General features: G+C 40.1%; 1 protein-coding gene across 1 annotated transcript in view; it reads left to right on the top strand.

The window, feature by feature from the left end:
- The window catches only part of sugct (succinyl-CoA:glutarate-CoA transferase), a 137,699-nt gene that overhangs the window by 37,780 nt on the left and 78,550 nt on the right, over positions 1-21,369 (top strand). The window contains exons 10-11 of the mRNA XM_034184309.1: positions 13,064-13,135; positions 13,240-13,337. Of these exons, the coding sequence (XP_034040200.1) occupies positions 13,064-13,135; positions 13,240-13,337 (170 nt within the window). The remainder of the gene's footprint in view (positions 1-13,063; positions 13,136-13,239; positions 13,338-21,369) is intronic.

Genomic DNA, 21,369 nt, shown 5'->3' with positions numbered 1-21,369 from the left:
AGCCCATGCATGCATGCACGCACATTTACCTATATTCGATTAAACTTGATGATATATTAATTTTTTTTTCCCCCACACACATGTATCATGGGCAACTCGTGTGCATTCATATTTCCCATACGTTCGTCATGCCCAAATAATATAACAGTTTAGATCCACAAACATGCACACCTGTATGTATACTAAGAATTATGTTATTCAGTTTCATATTTTTTAATATTTTGAGTTTTAAATTTCTTTTGAATTGATGTACTGTAGTACATACTTTGATGTCCTCAGTTAGATTATTCCATAAATCCACCCCATGTCTCGTAAGGCACATTTGTTTCATTGTTGTACGAGCACACTGTTTTTTTTAATTATATTTCCTTCTTAGATTGTAATCTCCCTCTCTTTCACTAAACAGTTTTTGGAGGTTATCTGATAATAGGTTTTGGTTCACTTTAAAAATAATTTGTAAAGTTTTAAATTCTGCAAGATCTCTAAATTTTAGTATTTTGGATTGTAAAAACAGTGTACTCGTATGATCTCTGAAGCCTACATTATGGATGATTCTTATTGCCCTTTTCTGTAACTTAAAAAGTGTGTCTACATTACTTTTATATGTATTACCCCATACCTCAATGCCATAGCTAATATATGGTAATATTAATGTGCAATAAATAATATATAAGGACTCCTGATCTAAGAAATGTTTGGCTTTCCCCATTATGGAAATACTTCTGGCCATTTTGGATTGTATGCTAGCAATGTGGGGTTTCCAGCACATCCTGTGATCGATTATTATTCCTAAAAATCTATGTTGGTTAACCCTTTCAATAGGAACCATGTCAATTTTAAGATTTACTTTGTTTTCATTTCTCGGTTTCCAAAGAGCATTAATTTTGTCTTTGAAATATTAAGTGACAATTTATTACTATCAAACCAATTTTTTAATTTAATAATTTCTATTTGCATTTCGATCACAAGTTGTTCCAGGTTTTCCCCAGAACATACTATCGTTGTGTCATCAGCAAAGAGGATAAATTTCAGTTTTTCAGAGATGAATTGCAAGTCATTAATATAAATTAAAAAAAGTTTAGGTCCTAAATGGACCCTTGTGGAACTCCACAATGTATCTGTTTAAACAAAGATTTATATTCTCCTATTTGTACATATTGTTGCCTGTTGTTTAAATAAGATTGGAGCCAATTTAGTGCAATACCCCTTATGCCAATTTTTTCCAATTTACGTAATAATATGTTGTGGTTAATAGTATCAAACGCCTTTTTTAAGTCAATGAAGATTGCCATTGTATGTTTCTTTTTATCAATATTATTTGTTATTTCTTCCACTAAATCAATTAAAGCTAAAGTTGTTGATCTATTTTTTCTGAAACCATACTGCTTATCATTTAATATCTTGAACTTTTCAATGTATTGATCTAACCGTACTGTATATAGTTTTTCAAAAATTTTTGAGAATTGAGATAACACAGATATAGGTCTATAATTTGAGAATAGATACTTATCTCCACTTTTATATATAGGTGTAATTTTGGCAATCTTCATTTGACTTGGAAACTCTCCATTAATAAAAGATAAGTTATAGATATGACTTAGAGGTTTTGCAATTTCATTAATGACTTGTTTAATTATTGTAGTGTCCAACTTATTGCAATCTACTGATTTTTTTGCCTTCAATTCATTAACAGTGTTTATTATTTCCATTTCGTCTGTTGCTGATAGAAATAATGAATTTGAGTTTACTTGTTCAGTACCTATTTCTGAGGCTGAATATGGCATTTTTATTTCAGCTGCCAATTCTGGCAAAATAATGATTAAATGCATTTACTAGCTCTTCGTTGTTATAGATCTTTTTATCACTGTCAATGAAATAGTCCGGCAAGGTACTACGGTTCTCCTTTTTCCTGATGACACTATTTATTACATTCCAGAGACCTTTAATATTTCCCTTGTTTTGTTCTAGTTGTGTTTTATAATACATCTTTTTACAATTCCTTAATACACGTCAACTTATTTTTGTATATTTTATATTTATTTTCTGTTTCGATTGTTCTTTCTTTAATAAATACCCTGTATAGCCAGTTTTTGTTTTTACAGGCATTAATTAAACTGCTTGTCATCCATGGGTTGGTTTTAGCTTGTTGTTTGATTTGGATTGATTTCACAGGGCAACATTGATCATAGAGAGTCAAAAATTTATTCAAAAAAGTGTTATAAGCCGAGTTAACCTCAGTTTCATCTAATATTACTTTCCAGTCTTGTTTTAATAGACTTTGTTTGAATATCATTATTGATTCATTTGTTTTTACTCTTATGAAATTAGTAATCTTAATATTTTTCTTGGCTTTCCTATAGTTATAACTTATTTTCATAGTTAAAAATACTGGTAAGTGGTCACTTATATTGTTTATTAATATGCCACTGGAAATGTCATTGTTTAATATGTTAGTGAAAATATTATCAATTATTGATGAACTCTGTGCAGTGATTCTGGTTGGTTTAGTTATTTATGGATGGAATGACAAGCTATACATAGTATCTATAAAATTTTCCGTAGGCTTATGTGTACTCATTTTTAATAAATCTATGTTAAAATCCCCACATATAAAAACATCTTTATGTTCCATTTTCGTATACAAGTTATGCATTAGTTCCGTAAACATTTCAATACTTGATCCAGGAGATCTGTAAACACACATAATCAATATATTTTTTCTGTTTTCCATTATCAATTCAATTGTTATACACTCCATAATATCATCAATAGCCAATGTCATGTTGTCAATCTGTTTTGCATGTAAGTTTTTATCAACATATAATGCCACACCACCTCCATTTTTTTTGTTTCTGCTCTGTGCAAACATCTCATAATCTTCTAACATAAAGTTGTTTGTTTCATCATTTTTTATCCAAGTTTCTGAAATTGCTAATACATTAAACAAAGTACCCAATTGGTTCAAGTAATCTTTTATCTTTTCAAAATTTGCATGAAGGCTGCGACTATTGAAGTGGACAATTGACAACATCTCATTAGGTTTATTCTGAGTTGGTATTTGCTGGTCTTGATAATACATGCAGTCATCATTTATGTCATTATAAAAGTTTATATCCGGGTCGACTTCATCTATAACATGTTGCATTTTAGATTCACTACATTCAAAAGTTTTAAATTGCATTTCTTGGTTTTGTCCTCTATAGGCAGGGAATTGTTAATGTTTAATTTGTCATTTTGAATTGAAGGTAAAACTATCTAGATTTCTTATTTATATTTCATTTTTCAATTGTATTTGTTCAGTTCATGTTCTTCTTTAATGCATAGTACCTTAGCTTCTTCCGGTGTACCTAATAGTTTTATGTAAACTCTGCAGTTAGAGGTCCATGTTCCTTGGATTTTGTTTTGTTTCTTTAGTAGACGGGCTTTTCTAGCTATATCTGCATTTTTTTTGGTCAGATGATCGTTTATGTATACCTTGGTCCCTTTAAGTTTCTTTCCCTGCTTTAATATGGTTAACTTATGTTTCCTATTAACAAACCTTACTATTATTGCTGATTTTTGTTGCTTGTCTTTTCGGGGCAACAGATGACATGCCTCTATATCCTGCGTGTTCATTCTAATTCCTTTGGTAGCAAAGAAGGTGACCACCTGCTGCTCCATTGATTCCAGGTCTTTGTCAGTAGGCTCCTCTTGGTTGGTTACTGCTCTTGCATAAGTTCTTGGTTTGATGTCAAGGCCTGTAACCATAAGATCGTTTATCCTGGAATATTGTTCAAGCTCTGATACTCTATTTTCAAGAGTTTCAATCTTCATGTCTTTCTCCATATTTTGCTGTTTCAGTTCATTCACTTGGGCCATTAAGTCTATAATTGTTTTTTGTTGGTTCGATATGTTTTGCATGTCCAGTGTTATAAAGTTCAGAGACTTCTTAATGTCCTCTAGCTCCTTTTCAATGGTTGGACTTATGCTTAAAGGGACTGATCTTATGTTTGACTCTGATGTCTCTGTGCCGCTCTTTTTTGGCCCCATAATGGTTAATAAGCTCGGTCCTGTTACTTATGCTAAGCTGCTAGCTGCCAGCACGCCGCCTGCTTATAGCCGACTACTTTTAGTTGCCTCACCGGAATGGAAACATTGTGGTTGACCGGTTCAACATCTCACGACCACCTCCTGATCGCCGATCGTATGGTCGAATGAAAAGCAAACCTGTTTGATATTATTCTGGTCTGGCTGCTGAAGAGCTACAAGCATCCAACCTCTCGCACTGTGTCTGTGCAAACACCGCAGAGCTGTCTTGTAATGTTTTTTGTTGTTGTTGTTTTGTTTTTAAACTTAATTTGTAAAAAAAAAAAAAAAAAGCCATTTGCAAAGCCAAAAAGTTGATTTGACAACCATCTGATATAACCAGGGTCAAAATAAATAGAACACTGCCATCTACTGGCGTCCAGACGCTTAGTACTTAGGGCGAATACTGCCATGAACACTACTGGCCAGTAGATGGCAGTAGAGGCCTTGAAACTTGCCAAAACAAAATTCCAGATAATCCGTTTCTGCTACATTTAAGATGCGTGGAATTTAACAAACGCAAATACAATAATGTCTATAAACCCAGAGAATATATTCACGAGAGTTTTAGGCACAAGAGTTTAATGCTGCTGTCCATGGACCCTGAACAGAGTGTCTGAAATGCATTTGTCCTGTCGTGAACATACTGAGATTACCCATAATGCACTGCTGGGCACAGCATGTGCTCACAAATCCTTAAAAATTAGCGCATTACTTTAAAACTAAAACATATCTGATGTTTTCACTTTATAAAACTTCAGGCATGACAGTAATTTTAAATAACTTATCCAAATTAGTTTGGTTAAAATTTGAACCATAAGTTAAAAATGTATGCCTCTGGATGACTTGGGTGATATTGCCAGCATATAAGTATGGTGTTAAAGGAAATGATTTTTTTTTTTTTTTTTTTTTGGTCACCAGCTCTCCTTTGTCTGCAGAGGGTAGAGTGGTTTCTCCTGAAACTAGCTCACATCTGTTTGTAGAGGGTAGAACAGTACATCTCTTAAGAAACTTTCAACTGGTAGGTCTCAACTGATTTTAAATTTTAAAAATGCTTGCTGCTGTTCAGTTTTGTTTGCTACGTTATCGGTCTAAAACTTATCGGACCACAATGCATTGGAAGATAATTAGTCCGATAATGGTTTTTAAAGTTATCTAAAAAGTTAATCCGATAATGAAAACATTATCTTCGATAATTATCTGTTATCAGATTATCGGAAGTGTGCCCACCACTGAATACAGGTTGAAGAGCCAGGACAGGTCACGGGCAAAAAACCACTCCAGTTCATCAACAGCCATGTCAGAACAGTTTGGTTTCTGTTGTAGCTCAGACCAGACCTCTGACCCGGTTTCATGAACAGTTGTTCATTTGTCGTAACCAGGAGCAGCATGTGAGTGTGTCCGTGTTCACAGCTGCTGTGACCCTCAGCCTGAGGCCGCTTGGCGTTTTGGCGGGTTCCTGAAAAGCTTTCAGCCTCACATGTGGACGCGCACATGAAAGTGCCGCACAGATGTTTCCTTTCTTGCCTTGAACACCGCCGCCGCCGCCACTCCATTCTTGTGGTGGCGGATTCTCACCAGCCAGAGCTTTATTGTCTCACATTCGGATGTAATTCCCGTGTGAATGGTCTTACCCACAATGCCCTGCTCTCCCGGGGCTGCAGATAAAAGCCGTTTGACCGGAGATGATGAGAGCTGAAGAACAATATTATTGGTGTTCTGTGGTTTTGGCTTTGTGAGGGAAACATTAGCGCTGGAAGTCATCCGTCAGTTTTCAGGTCAAAATAAAGACGTCCCCCAAGTGGCCGCAGGTGAACGCCGAGGACTCGCTTTAAACTACTGCAACCAGTCTATTAGAAATAAATCAGTAATCTCACTATAAAATGTCAAAGTGTTAATCTTTTTTTCTTTGCCTTATGAAGCTGCTTCAGGATCTGTTTGATCAGCAGTGAATCAGTTTTCATAACCAGTAATATCACTGAAATTGAACCCAAAACTGAAGAAGACTGAGGAATACAGGCTTTACTTTGTTTTTATGAAGTTATATATAACTAATGTGTTGCCTTTGGGGATCCACGGGCTCTGGATTGGGTCGTATTTATACATTTTTCAAGGTTGGTAATCAAATCAAATCAATTTTATTTATATAGCGCCAAATCACAACAAACAGTTGCCCCAAGGCGCTTTATATTGTAAGGCAAAGCCATACAATAATTACAGAAAAACCACAACGGTCAAAATGACCCCCTGTGAGCAAGCACTTGGCAACAGTGGGAAGGAAAAACTCCCTTTTAACAGGAAGAAACCTCCAGCAGATCCAGGCTCAGGGAGGGGCAGTCTTCTGCAGTGACCTTAGGTCACTGGTTAGAGTCAAAGTCTGACAAGCAGACAGTAAGACAGGAAGCACCAGGACCCTAAAGACTTGGACCTTCATTCTCCTGCAAAGATATCAGCAAGATCTCTGGATCTCAGAGGGATGAATGTCCCTGCTGAGATCAGTGAATGTCTCTACAAGTTCAACACTTTGACCACATACAGATACACTTCAGACGGATGAGTCCAGGAAGTCACCAAAAGCCTGGATGTTCATCGGGATCCAGGGCCATCACAAACCCAGACCCTCTGATTCCTCACTCAGGGTAGCCAATGATCCGTCAAAGACGGCCTGCTGTGGGATGAGGTGTAGGTTTAGAGGAATGAACTGCTGTGTTCCCTTGATGGTCACTGAACCACAGATGGTGAGTGACCTCATGACAAGGGGAGATAATTGTACTTAAAAAAAAAACAATCGTCACTTTAAAAACAAGTGGGTGGGTGGGTGGGTGGGTGTTGGGGGTCACAGAGCTCTTGTTGTCTTTGTTGTTTTGTCATATTTTATCTTCTGGTTCATTTTCTCTCTGGTGAAAGCGTCTCTGTTCTGGTTTTCAATGCTCCCATTAATTAAAAACAGTTTACCTCGTTGTCGTTGGTACTTGTTGAGTTCTTGGAGGATTCATTCAAGCTGTCCTCGTATCTGGGACCAGAAAACAAAAGTGTTGGTGTGAAATGAAACTGATCCAGACTGCAGCAGGTCAGTACTGTTTCCAGTCTCGCTTCCACCAGGAAGAGCTTCAGTTCCTCCACACTTACTTTTTTCCCCACACAGGATTTTGTGGTTAGTCTTTGAGGTGTGACCAGCAGGGGGCAGATGTTGCTCTTACGGCCCGCCCACCTTTCACTCTGTGTGACTGTCTTGTCGTCTCCAAGTGTAATGCGCTCCCCACAAGTCTCGGGGGCAGGGGTGAAAAAGAGGCAGCGGTTAGCTGTGGGCGCGTTGTGGCGTGTGACTAAAGGGTTAGCGGTGTGACTGTGGACATGTTAGTGTGTGAAGTATGACAGCAGCTTTGTCCTCTCTTCATGTGGTGAAGACTTTGTATTGTGTGATAAAGATACGGGGGATAATCAGGAAGAGGAGTAAAAGTGCAAGAAAGGGGTGTAAAGAGGAGGTGGATGAGTTTAAGAGAGTCCTAAGGTAACTTCATCCACATGTCCCTCAGTCATGTTTTTTTTTAATGCATCATCTTGACCACAAAGACACTGGAAGTCTTTTTCCTTTAAACGTTTGAAGCCGTGTCAGATTCTCATCTTCTTTTGCATCGTTGTGTTCTCACTTACATAAGGGGTCGATGCGCTGTTGTGGTTTTAACAGCTGGTTGGCCTCCTGAACCCTCGCTCATTTCATTGGGTTGAGTCCATCAGGTGTCCTTCTCAAGGACACTTTTGTCAGAGAAGAGTAATGAAGGAACTCCACAAGTCACCACATGATCCTCAGGCTCACACATGAAGCTGCGTCCGTTTGTGATTATGGATCAGCAAAGGTTCATCTGAACCACTTTCTTGTGATAAATAGGCTGAATGTGTCCACCTGCTCATTGGCACCAAAGAGCCTGCAGAGGATCATCTTACACGTGGACCTCGGCACAGGTGTTTGGTCATCGTTTCTACTCATTTCTGTCTTGTTCTCATAGTTTGTGCCTTGAGTGCAAAAGGTATCAAAATGAAGAACAATCCAGGGCAGTATTTGAGAACTGAGTGACAAATCAAGGTTTGATAACCAGAATTAGGAGGAACAGATTAAAAGAGGCAGTGAAGAAGATGAAGACTGGAAAGGAACCAACATCAGTGGCATGTTGTCGGATTTCAGGAACACTGGGAATTAAATGTGCTGTGGGATGAGATGCAGAGGGTCTGTGAGCAGTAGGAAATGTCAGAGAAATGGAGTAATAGTCTGAATATGTCCAGAGAAATGGAGTAATAGTCTGAATATGTCCATCTGTGAGGACATGGTGGATATTCAAGGAGGACACTACCACAGGTGAGGAGCTAATGGCGGAGAAGGCTGCAGGTGAGGAGCAGTTTGGCTTGATGTCAAGTAGGGGAGTGACTGATGTATATTCAGGTAGCTTGTAGAGAAGTCCAGAAAACCCCACAAAGGCTTTAACCTGCATTCACAAGGAATCTCCGAGTCCTCTCAGAGAGCTCCCAACTTAGCCTGAAGATACCTAGCAAGGAGTTTTAGCCTATGAGTGATCCAGGAACTTCTGAGAGCAACTCTGAGCAAAGAGTGGACACCGAGGTGATGGTCTAGTGGTTAAAGTGTTGGGCTTGAGCCCAGAGGATCCTCTGTTCAAATCCCAGCCTGACTGGAAAAATCACTAAGGATGCTTGGGCAAGGTCCTTAATCCCCTAGTTGCTCCCAGTGTGGTGTGAGCACCTTGTATGGCAGCACCCTGACATCAGAGTGAATGTGAGGCATTATTGTAAAGCGGTTTGAGCATCTGATGCAGATGGAAAAGCGCTTTATAAATGCAGTCCATTTATAGACATCTGTAAAGACTGTTCAGGACACATGAGAGGGATTGAGGACCTGGGTTGGAAGATGAGATAACATCAACTTTATTTATCCCAAAGGAAATTATTTCACGAGAGCAGAGAAACAGTAAAGTGAACAATGTTTTTTTTTAATACAATAAGTACAACAAATTTATTTTGAATAATTGAGGTGCCCAACCTTTTTTGAACCGAAATCCACTTTTAAAGTTGACAGTGTATCGAGATCTACCGAGCCATATGGAACGCCACAGTGTAGCTGCAATATATTGTGCACCACTATAATAACACAATTTTCTGGCAGGTTTTAACAATAATAATGCATCATTGAAGTAAATGTTCATGGTGGAAACGAATAAGCACAAGTAGGCCTAGGACTGGCCTCAAGTTGGAAAAGTTGTTCCCTGCCTTAGTGGGACTTCTGGTCCCGAGAGGAGGAAGCTGGTCTCTCATAGTCCGGACAGTAGGAGCTGAGTGCAGCCGTAAGCAGGCACTCAGACACACTCTGTCTGCATTAGATTCCAGATTTGGACATTCATGTCAGGTGTTGCTCTGGATTTGAACTCAATGTCAGTTTTCAGTGTGAGGATCCAGGTTGAAGAGTGATGCCACTTTGGACGATATACAGTCCACATCTATATTTTCCCCAAATGGAAAACAAAGAAAACTGACAATAGGCTCTTTGGAAGCAAAGTCAGTGAAGCGCCTGTCAAATTGTGACAAGATGCTCTGCACATGATCATCATAACGTGGACTCTCAGGCTCCGCCCACTTTGTGTCCTGGTGCTCGAGTTCTGTGTCCATGTGTGGAAAGTTCTGCAGGTCACACTGTTGCAACCTGCTTGATAGCACCTCTCATTTGATTTTAAATTTGCTTTTAAATCCAAAAGTTGTGCATATTCAGCATGGTTTGAACATTCCAGAAATTTACCTCTGCTGAGTCACCTAACGTCTGTGTGCAGCACGTGTGTCTCCTCCAACTGCGAACAGAATAAATGTGTCCTCAGACTCCTGGCCCGAACAGAACACTGCAGTCTTGTTCTCCACATTCGTCACTCTTCATATTTATGGACCATGAATCATTGTGCTGCTTGCCAACTTGCCAACAATTCCTGGACTTTTTGACCGAGCAGAGGGGATTTAGCCGGGTTAGCATTAGAAGTTAGCATCGTATTTCATGTGAATCGTATGAAATGCCACTCCAAATTCCCTTTCTTCAGTAAAGCCACATTTACATTGCAGATAAGACAGATGGATTTGCCATTCGAATAAATGAAAAAATAATACAGGATCAAAATTATAATTTTTCTTATCCACCATAGAAGAAGAGCTCCTCTTCTACTCTGGTGTTTAACGGCAGCCGGCGTCCTTGTTGGTGCATTGCTGCCACCTGCTGCATCAGTCTGTTATAGCAGCACTAAATCCTCTCGAGTCCAGTGACAGATTTTTTTTTTTCCATGCGATCGACTGGAACTCAGCCCACGATCGACCGGTCGATCGTGATCGACTGGTTTGGCACGCAAGCTCTAGCTCAACCCCCAGGACTGAGCCAGCTCACCTGAAGAGCTTGTTGAGTCAGTTTGTGTCAGCTGCCTTCAGCCTGCTGCTCCAGCACACGACATAGATGACTGGGGGGAGGTGAGGGTCTAGTCGTTAAGTGTTGGGCTTGAGCCCAGAGGATCCTTGGTTCAAATCCCAGCCTCACTGGAAAAATCACTAAGGGCCCTTGGGCAAGGTCCTTAATCCCCTAGTTGTTCCCAGTGTGTAGTGAGCACCTTGTATTGCAGCAGCCTCACATCTGGGTGAATGTGAGGCATTATTGTAAAGTGCTTTGAGCGTCTGATGCAGATGGAAAAGCGCGATATAAATGCAGTCCATTTACCATTTATGACCACGCAGGAGACCACTGAGTGATAAAACATCAGCACCAGTGTGCAAGTAACCTCCAAGAACCAGCCCCCTGGTGCAGCTTTTTGCAGATGATATTGTGTTGTTCAGCATCACCAGAGGAAACTAGAAGAACAGAGAAGGTTGAGGATTAAAAAGACAATATTTGAGGTTTCAAGAAGATTGGCACTTAAATGTTTGGTTGCAGAGAGAGATGGTGGAAAAATTTAAATCTGTAGGATGAGTGAGAGCAGAAATAACCTACAGAGGTCGGTCTGGATGGAACGACTGAACTGGAACAGAGGACCAGGAGTGCTGTGTGACATAACAATTAAGGCAAAGGTCAAAGGTTCGGATTATTCAATTTATTTTATTTATGTAGCCCCAAATTGCAACAAAGCTGCCTCAAGGTGCTTCACATGAGTAAGGTCTAACCTCACCAACCCCCATGAACAAGAACACAGGAGACAGTGGTAAGAAAAAACTCCCTCTGGTGATATTCAGGAAGAAACCTCAAGCAGACCAGACTCAGAGGGGTGACCCACTGCTTAATCCATTCTAACAGTTATACCATTGAAACAGATTACAACCCCTGGCAAAAATTATGGAATCACCGGCCTCAGAGGATGTTCATTCAGTTGTTTAATTTTGTAGAAAAAAAAGCAGATCACAGACATGACACAAAACTAAAGTCATTTCAAATGGCAACTTTCTGGCTTTAAGAAACACTATAAGAAATCAAGAAAAAAAAGATTGTGGCAGTCAGTAACGGTTACTTTTTTAGACCAAGCAGAGGAAAAAAAATATGGAATCACTCAATTCTGAGGAAAAAATTATGGAATCACCCTGTAAATTTTCATCCCCAAAACTAACTCCTGCATCATATCAGATCTGCTCATTAGTCTGCATCTAAAAAGGAGTGAACACACCTTGGAGAGCTGTTGCACCAAGTGGACTGACATGAATCATGGCTCCAACACGAGAGATGTCAATTGAAACAAAGGAGAGGATTATCAAACTCTTAAAAGAGGGTAAATCATCACGCGATGTTGCAAAAGATGTTGGTTGTTCACAGTCCGCTGTGTCTAAACTGATGACCAAATACAAACAACATGGGAAGGTTGTTAAAGGCAAACATACTGGTAGACCAAGGAAGACATCAAAGTGTCAAGACAGAAAACTTAAAGCAATATGTCTCAAAAATTGAAAAATGCACAACAAAACAAATGAAGAACGAATGGGAGGAAACTGGAGTCAACGTCTGTGACCGAACTGTAAGAAACCGCCTAAAGGAAATGGGATTTACATACAGAAAAGCTAAACGAAAGCCATCATTAACACCTAAACAGAAAAAAACAAGGTTACAATGGGCTAAAGAAAAGCAATTGTGGACTGTGGATGACTGGATGAAAGTCATATTCAGTGATGAATCTCGAATCTGCATTGGGCAAGGTGATGATGCTGGAACTTTTGTTTGGTGCCGTTCCAATGAGATTTATAAAGATGACTGCCTGAAGAGAACATGTAAATTTCCACAGTCATTGATGATATGGGGCTGCATGTCAGGTAAAGGCACTGGGGAGATGGCTGTCATTACATCATCAATAAATGCACAAGTTTATGTTGATATTTTGGACAATTGAAAGGATGTTTGGGGATGATGTTAGTTTTGGGGATGAAAATTTACAGGGTGATTCCATAATTTTTTCCTCAGAATTGAGTGATTCCATATTTTTTTCCTTTGCTTGGTCTAAAAAAGTAACCGTTACTGACTGCCACAATCTTTTTTTCTTGATTTCTTATAGTGTTTCTTAAAGCCAGAAAGTTGCCATTTGAAATAACTTTAGTTTTGTGTCATGTCTGTGATCTGCTTTTTTTCTACAAAATTAAACAACTGAATGAACATCCTCTGAGGCCGGTGATTCCATAATTTTTGCCAGGGGTTGTATAAGGCCAGCATTGATGATTGGAGCTGAGATATGAGCAGTGAAGGAAGTGCAAGAGAAGTGAGAGTGATGTGTGGAGTCCCAAAGCTGGACAGAGAACAGTCATCTTAAAAACTGATTCAGCTGTTTCACTGTGGATTTAAAAGGTTTGGTTGACGTTCCAAACACGTCAAACAAAGACTTTTCACCTTTCTTCTTGGAGGAATGAAAGTGTTTTACGTATTAGCCTATTAGTTAGCATCCAGGTGGCCCTGTGTAGTTTTTGACGGTGCTTTGTGTTGTCTCGCTGTTTTCAGGGCTTCAAAACCAAAGACGGACACATTGTCGTGGCTGCAGGAAATGACAAACAGTTCGTCAAAGTCTGTCAGGTGAGTGAATTTATCAGTGCTTCCGTTTGTAGGATTACTCAGGAACTAAAGCACTAACCTTTATTGAGAATTTTGTCTTACATCATATAAAATACTGTTTGCAGACTCTGGATTTGGTAGAACTCACAGAGGAGCCGAACTACAAAACAAACAAACTGAGAGTACAAAACCGCCGACAGCTGCTGCACACACTGTCCCAGAGGTACGCTTAATAAACTTCTGTCTCCGTGATTAGCGAGAAAACCCTGTCCGTCTGAGACAGATCAGGATTTAAGGCCTCCTGCAGCTTTTAAGGCTTCTGGTGGAAAATGTTGAGCTGATTCTCAAACAAACAGTGAACGTGTTTATTCCAAAGAACATAAACAGCTTTAACATGTCATGAACCTTTTTTAAGAAATCACAGAAACAGCAAGTGTTTGTTTTATGATATTGTGAAGTGGCAAAAACGAGCAGCAAGAGAGAGAGAGAGAGAGAGAGTCCTGCAGACCAGAACAAACAGAACCAGGTGGACTCGTCGGACTCTGAGTTTGACCATAACACCAAGGTCCACCAAAGCAAAAAAACATTCAAACTCTTTTTTCCCAATTGCGCATATTTCATTTTATCAAACAACTCGACCTCTTGGTGGAATTCTGTTGTACCTGCATCAATGGTAAATGTCCACCAGATGGAGATATTGCTCCATTTTAAGTAACCTATGACATGACCACAGCCATTCTGTTGCTTATAATAGTAGATATGTCAACTTTCTTTCAAGTCAGGTGAAGTCTGAGTGCATGCGCTGGTGCTGTGCTTTGCTGCATCCACAACAACTCAGAACCACCACGGGTCCTGGGTGGCAACTACCCAGGCAGACAGCCGGTCCATTCCCGCATCTCAAAAATAACAATCTGTCTGCTGCAGCCAGGTGAAACGTGGACATCCCCTTGGCCTTTTACAGCAGCGGGGATTCTCCACACTCAGGCACCTCCATGCTGGATCAGGCACAGAGAAACGGGCCACACAACGCAAGGGATCATCCTGATCTTAGTGTCTTTCAGTAACCACTTGTTTGATACAAAGTCATTCCAGAGTTACCCAAGGATTCTTTTGAAACACTTGGTACCAAAAGGGAGGTGATGGTCTAGTGGTTAAGCGTTGGACTTGAGATCAGAGGATCCTCGGTTCAAATCCCAGCCTGACTGGAAAAGCACTAAGGGCCCTTGGGCAAGGTCCTTAAATCCCCTAGTTGCTCAAGGTGTGTAGTGGGTGTCTTGTATGGGGTGAATGTGAGGCACTGATGTTTACAGCACTTTGAGCATCTGATGCAGATGGAAACACGCTATATATACGCAACAAAAATATAAACGCAACATTTTTGGTTTTGCTCCCATTTTGTATGAGATGAACTCAAAGATCTAAAACTTTTTCCACATACACAATATCACCATTTCCCTCAAATATTGTTCACAAACCAGTCTAAATCTGTGATAGTGAGCACTTCTCCTTTGCTGAGATAATCCATCCCACCTCACAGGTGTGCCATATCAAGATGCTGATTAGACACCATGATTAGTGCACAGATGTGCCTTAGACTGCCCACAATAAAAGGCCACTCTGAAAGGTGCAGTTTTATCACACAGCACAATGCCACAGATGTCGCAAGATTTGAGGGAGCGTGCAATTGGCATGCTGACAGCAGGAATGTCAACCAGAGCTGTTGCTCGTGTATTGAATGTTCATTTCTCTACCATAAGCCGTCTCCAAAGGTGTTTCAGAGAATTTGGCAGTACGTCCAACCAGCCTCACAACCGCAGACCACGTGTAACCACACCAGCCCAGGACCTCCACATCCAGCATGTTCACCTCCAAGATCATCTGAGACCAGCCACTCGGACAGCTGCTGAAACAATCGGTTTGCATAACCAAAGAATTTCTGCACAAACTGTCAGAAACCGTCTCAGGGAAGCTCATCTGCATGCTCGTCGTCCTCATCGGGGTCTCGACCTGACTCCAGTTCGTCATCGTAACCGACTTGAGTGGGCAAATGCTCACATTCGCTGGCGTTTGGCACGTTGGAGAGGTGTTCTCTTCACGGATGAATCCCGGTTCACACTGTTCAGGGCAGATGGCAGACACGGTGTGTGGCGTCATGTGGGTGAGCGGTTTTCTGATGTCAATGTTGTGGATCGAGTGGCCCATGGTGGCGGTGGGGTTATGGTATGGGCAGTCGTCTGTTATGGACGAAGAACACAGGTGCATTTTATTGATGGCATTTTGAATGCACAGAGATACCGTGACGAGATCCTGAGGCCCATTGTTGTGCCATACATCCAAGAACATCACCTCATGTTGCAGCAGGATAATGCACAGCCCCATGTTGCAAGGATCTGTACACAGTTCTTGGAAGCTGAAAATGTCCCAGTTCTTGCATGGCCGGCATACTCACCGGACATGTCACCCATTGAGCATGTTTGGGATGCTCTGGACCGGCGTATACGACAGCGTGTACCAGTTCCTGCCAATATCCAGCAATTTCGCACAGCCATTGAAGAGGAGTGGACCAACATTCCACAGGCCACAATTGACAACCTGATCAACTCTATGCGAAGGAGATGTGTTGCACTGCATGAGGCAAATGGTGGTCACACCAGATACTGACTGGTATCCCCCCAATAAAACAAAACTGCACCTTTCAGAGTGGCCTTTTATTGTGGGCAGTCTAAGGCACACCTGTGCACTAATCATGGTGTCTAATCAGCATCTTGATATGGCACACCTGTGAGGTGGGATGGATTATCTCAGCAAAGGAGAAGTGCTCACTATCACAGATTTAGACTGGTTTGTGAACAATATTTGGGGGAAATGGTGATATTGTGTATGTGGAAAAAGTTTTAGATCATTGCGTTCATCTCATACAAAATGGGAGCAAAACCAAAAGTGTTGCGTTTATATTTTTGTTGAGTATAAATGCAGTCCATTTACCATTTAAAAACATCCAGTCGTCATCTTAGGTTAGTGTCTAAGTCTCACGACCATACAACAATAGAGGCAGCCCCAGGACCCTAAACACAGACCTTTCACCTGCAAAGACATCACCAAACACCTCTGTCCAGTGACCTCATGACTCCATAAGATCTTCACTGGCCCCACTCGATCTCAAAGGCCAAGGACCCTGAGACATGTATGTCACTGCCAACATCAGTGAACGTCTCCACAACTTCACCACATACAGAGTCCAGGAAGTCATTAAAAGCCTGAATCTTACAGTTGTATGCAAACGTTTGGGCACCCCTGATAATTTTCATGATTTGCCTTTATAAATCATTGGTTGTCTGCATCAGAAATTTCAGTTAAAAATACCATATAGCAGACAAACACAGTGATATTTGAGAAGTGAAATGAAGTTTATAAGATTTACAGAAAGTGTGCAATAATTACTTAAACAAAATTGGGAAGGTGCATAAATTTGGGCACCCTTGTCATTTTATTGATTTAAATACGTTTAGCACTAATTATTGGAACACAAAATTGGTTTGGTAAGCTGATTGACCCTTGACCTCCCTACACAGGTGAATCAAATCATGAGAAAGAGTATTTAAGGTGGCCATTTGCAGATGTTTCCCCTCTTTGCATCTCTTCTAATGAGTTGCAACATGGGAGCCTCTAAACAACTCTCAAATGACCTGAAAACAAAGATTGTTCAACATCATGGTTTAGGGGAAGGATACAAAAGGCTATCTCAGAGATTTCAGCTGTCAGTTTCTACTGTGAGGAACATAGTGAGGAAATGGAAGACCACAGGCACAGTACTAGTTAAGGCCCGAAATGGCAGGAAAAGAAAAATCTCAGATAAGATGAAGCGAAGGATGGTGAGAACAGTCATAGTCAACCCACAGACCTGCTCCAAAAACCTACAACATGATCTTGCTGCAGATAGTGTCTCTGTGCATTGTTCAACTATACAGTGCTCTTTGCACAAAGAGATGCTGTATGATGCTGTAAAGAAGAGGAAGCCTTTTCTGCGTACACGCTACAGTCGCTTGAGGTATGTTAAAGCACATTTAGACAAGCAGGTACAACATGTACCCAGGGCCCAGAGCATGGGGGGGGGGGGGGCACAAAAAACTGGCATTAAATACATTTTTGTGTTGCATGTTATATTAATGTCCATACAATTCATGTTGTAAAAGTATATAATTAGAATGAATGTATAAATGTTGCAAAACATAATTCTGCTCTAACAATAATATTGAAAGATCTCTGAGGGCCCTTCCACCCCTGCACATTTGTACAATGGTTTAGTCCAGGTGCACAGGCGACACTCTGCCCCCCCCCCCACACACACACCCCAAACGGGATCTCACAGAAAGAGGAGGTGCTTAGTAGAGCTGAAACAACTAATTGATTTAATCGATTATTAAAGTAGTTGTCAACTAATTTACGAGGTCTGTCCATAAAGTATCGTACCTTTTTATTTTTTTCAAAAACTATATGGATTTCATTCATATGTTTTTACGTCAGACATGCTTGAACCCTCGTGCGCATGCGTGAGTTTTTCCACGCCTGTCGGTGACATGTCCAGCTCTCCACAAGTTCTCTTATACTCACTCGACTGGTAAGCACTGAAAGCCGAGATAGACATGTCCCAACTTGTCCTCTAACTCTCCGAAACGGAGGTGTTCCTTTGTCTCCCTTCATCAGCGAATCGGTCGTGACGCGCGAAGCCTCCACGCGGCTTTCCATGACAAAATCTCTTGTTAAAAGTGAAATCTGCCGGAAAATGGCTGATGTCCAGGTCTTGTGATAACCAGAGAAAGAGCACACGACGGTCTCGTATCCACAGAGCCATCAGCTTAGAAATGATCCAGTGGTTTGTGCCGCATCATCGCAGCTCGCAGCGCGGCGCACCGACCGTGCTTAAAGGGGTCCTTAAAGCTGTAGTTAAAGTCCTTATTCTCTGTGAAACCCGTAAAATTTTCACTGAAAGCCAGATAAATTTTTTAAATGGTTTCTAGGTGCCAGTCTCTAACAGCTTCTGAAAAAATTCTGATGGAAAAAAAGTCCTTTTCATTCCGCCATTTCCAGACAATGAAAATCCGACGAGGGGGCGGGACCACTCCTTCCACAAGGCGTGCTCACAGGTGAATGACGTCACCGACAGGCGTGGAAAAACTCAAGCATGCGCACGAGGTTCAAGCATGTCTGACATAAAAACATATGAATGAAATCCATATAATTTAAAAAAATAAAATAAAAAGGACCGTTAATTTATGGACAGACCACATAGTCATCAATTAGTTGTTAAATAACCTCAAATGTTTTACTGCAAATGTTTTGTTTCTTCCATATAAATCAACCGTTTCTGCAGCACGGCTTTGCTTTGAACCTTGAACCAATTGAAGCAGTGATTCTTAATCTTAATTTTTCTCCACTAAGACCCCAAAGAGCATATGTCTGTGAGTAATATTTACCTTTTTATGGTAATCTGACCTGTTATGGTCTTCTGAAACAGTTGATAGATGTATTTTATAACTTAAAAATGGGACCGATGTTAACGCGTTAGCATGTCTATGGAGTTTTCAATGTTGAAGTTAGCATTAAGCTGTTGCAGCTGTCTGCACATTTGTTTTCTGTATAATAATTTATGGCTCAGCATTTGTTGTAAAAGAGTCAAATGTATTACAAATTGTAATATTTTATTCATTTATTTTTATTTATATATCAATGATGATAATAATAGCAACAACAACAATAATAGTAATAATAACTAATAATGCCACAATACAGTTTTAGAGAAACAGACAAAAAGAATCTGATAAAGCAAAACAGAAAAGATTAAACCAACTAACAATGAACATAAATAAATAAATATAGAAATAACTGTTTCCTGTGAACACAGAGTGACTCTTAAACCTCCACTTCATCCCTGTTTTATTTAAGTTTAATGACAATTTCTTTTGGTCAAACCACATCTAAGTTGTGTTTTTACACAAGAAAAAAAATAAAATGCAGTAAACTGCACATTTGTGTCTTTTTCATGAAAATATCTTATTAAATATAACATATTACACTTTAGTCAGGCCTTTAAAATACTTTAGTGGACTCTTGCTGTAATATGTTGTCAGTGGTTGAGATAGTTGCTGTAGGCATCTAAACCTGATGGAAATCTCTTTGTGGTGTGTCGGTGATGTATGTATGTGCAAAATAAAACTAAACACTACTCCAGGTATGTTTTTGATGAGAATATAACATAACTTTGTTACAAGCTCAAACGTTGATGACGACAAAGACCTTTTAATAATAACTCAAAGAAATAATGGCAAAACTCACTTGTAAGTAAAACAACAACAAAAAAAGATTGAAAAAATAATCAACTGATGAACTGATTAATAAAATAATCCTTAGTTGCAGCCCTAGTGTTCAGACTGAAATAAAATATGTCTTTCCTAAAAAATCAAAGTCCGGATTTCAAAAAAGAAGAGAAAAAAGGACAGGGAAAGAAAACTAAATGAGGGGAAGCAGCTGCTAACCAAATTCTTTGAAAAGAGAGGTGAGCTTGAAAGCGAGCAATATTGAGTTGGGGGGTCTGGGAGACCCCCCAACTCAATATTGCTCCCCCAACTTTAAAAAGGGTTGTGACTCCCAGGTGTGATCTAAGGTATACATGATTTAGACCTGGTTTGACTACGCATTAGAAATTTGGTGTTTGTGTTAATAAAAAAGAACATAACAGTGTGTGTGGGGGGGGGGGGGGGGGGGGTCTTGGCTAGTACGTAGGGCCCAGAATTTGGTGCTACGCCCCTGATTCCAGTCAATATCAGCAGATTCTTGAGAACAGTGTTCATGAATCAGTGACAAAGTTGAAGTTGTTCTGGGGCTGGATCTTTCGACAAGACAATGACTCTAAACAGTGCTCAAAATCTATTAAGACATTCATGCAGAGTAACAAGTACAACATTCTGGAATGGTCATCTCAGTCCCCAGACCTGAATATTATTGAAAATCTGTGGTGTGATTTTAAGCGGGCTGTCCATGCTCGGAAACCAACAAACCTGAGATGTTTTGTAAAGAAGAATGGTCCAAAATACCTTCAACCAGAATCCAGACTCTCATTGGAAGCTATAGGAAGCGTTTAGAGGCTGTTATTTCTGCAAAAGTAGGATCTACTAAATATTGATGTATTTCTTCTGTTGGGGTGCCCAAATTTATGCACCTGCCTAATTTTGTTTCAAGAATTATTGCACACTTTCTGTAAATACTAGAAACTTCATTTCACTTCTCAAATAGTGTGTTTGCTATATGGTATATTTAACTGAAATTGCTGATCCAAACAACCAATGATTTATAAAGGAAAATCATGAAAATTATCAGAGGTGCCCAAACCTTTACATACCAGTATAATGTTGATCGAGGACAATCTCAAATCTTGACACTGATTCCTCATTCAGCTTCTTAAGTGCTGCAATCAGAGCATCCAGTGACTCTGCAAAGATCACAGCCTCGTCCGTGAAGTCACCCAAATCACCGTTTTCCCCAACCTGACCCAACAGACAGTCCACGTAATCATTGAACAGTGTAGGAACTTTATTTCCATATGGACTTGTTTAAAATCATTTTTACATGGTTCCCAGTCCTGAGGTCAGATTTTTTGGAGGGTCACTACTTTACATACACCGAGATGAATGGCTTTTTGAATGACACTGGAGATTCCAGAAATTGACAGAAATGGCTTTTTAAAAACTTCTGAATGACTAGCTGACATAATTTAAGATTCACTGAGGAACTTTTGTCTGTGTTGTAGGGCCTACCTAACGCCCTAAAATACCTTCCAATGAGAGTCTGGATTCTGGTTGAAGGTATTTTTGACCATTCTTCTTTACAAAACATCTCAGGTTTGTTGGTTTCCAAGCATGGACAGCCCGCTTAAAATCACACCACAGATTTTCAATAATATTCAGGTCTGGGGACTGAGATGGCCATTCCAGAACGTTAACCACATTAACATTAACCACATCAACAGATTCATTGTGAAGAAGGGGATGGAGCAGGAGGATACGTATGTCCAAAAACCTATGGACCTTCCAAAAGTCCCACTTCCTTCCTGTGTCTCTGCAGTATCTAAATACCTGGCAAACATTAGCTCATGTATAGTATAGCTTAGTCAAGATCAGAGTTCAGTGAGAAAGATTAGAGATAGATTTAATGTGACTTTTTACGTTCTTTGATGCCATTGATATCTTTAATGAAAGACA

The sequence above is a fragment of the Thalassophryne amazonica genome, chromosome 1 (assembly GCF_902500255.1).
Source record: "Thalassophryne amazonica chromosome 1, fThaAma1.1, whole genome shotgun sequence".
Lineage (NCBI taxonomy): Eukaryota > Metazoa > Chordata > Actinopteri > Batrachoidiformes > Batrachoididae > Thalassophryne > Thalassophryne amazonica.
This window is presented reverse-complemented; position numbering and strand designations above follow the sequence as displayed.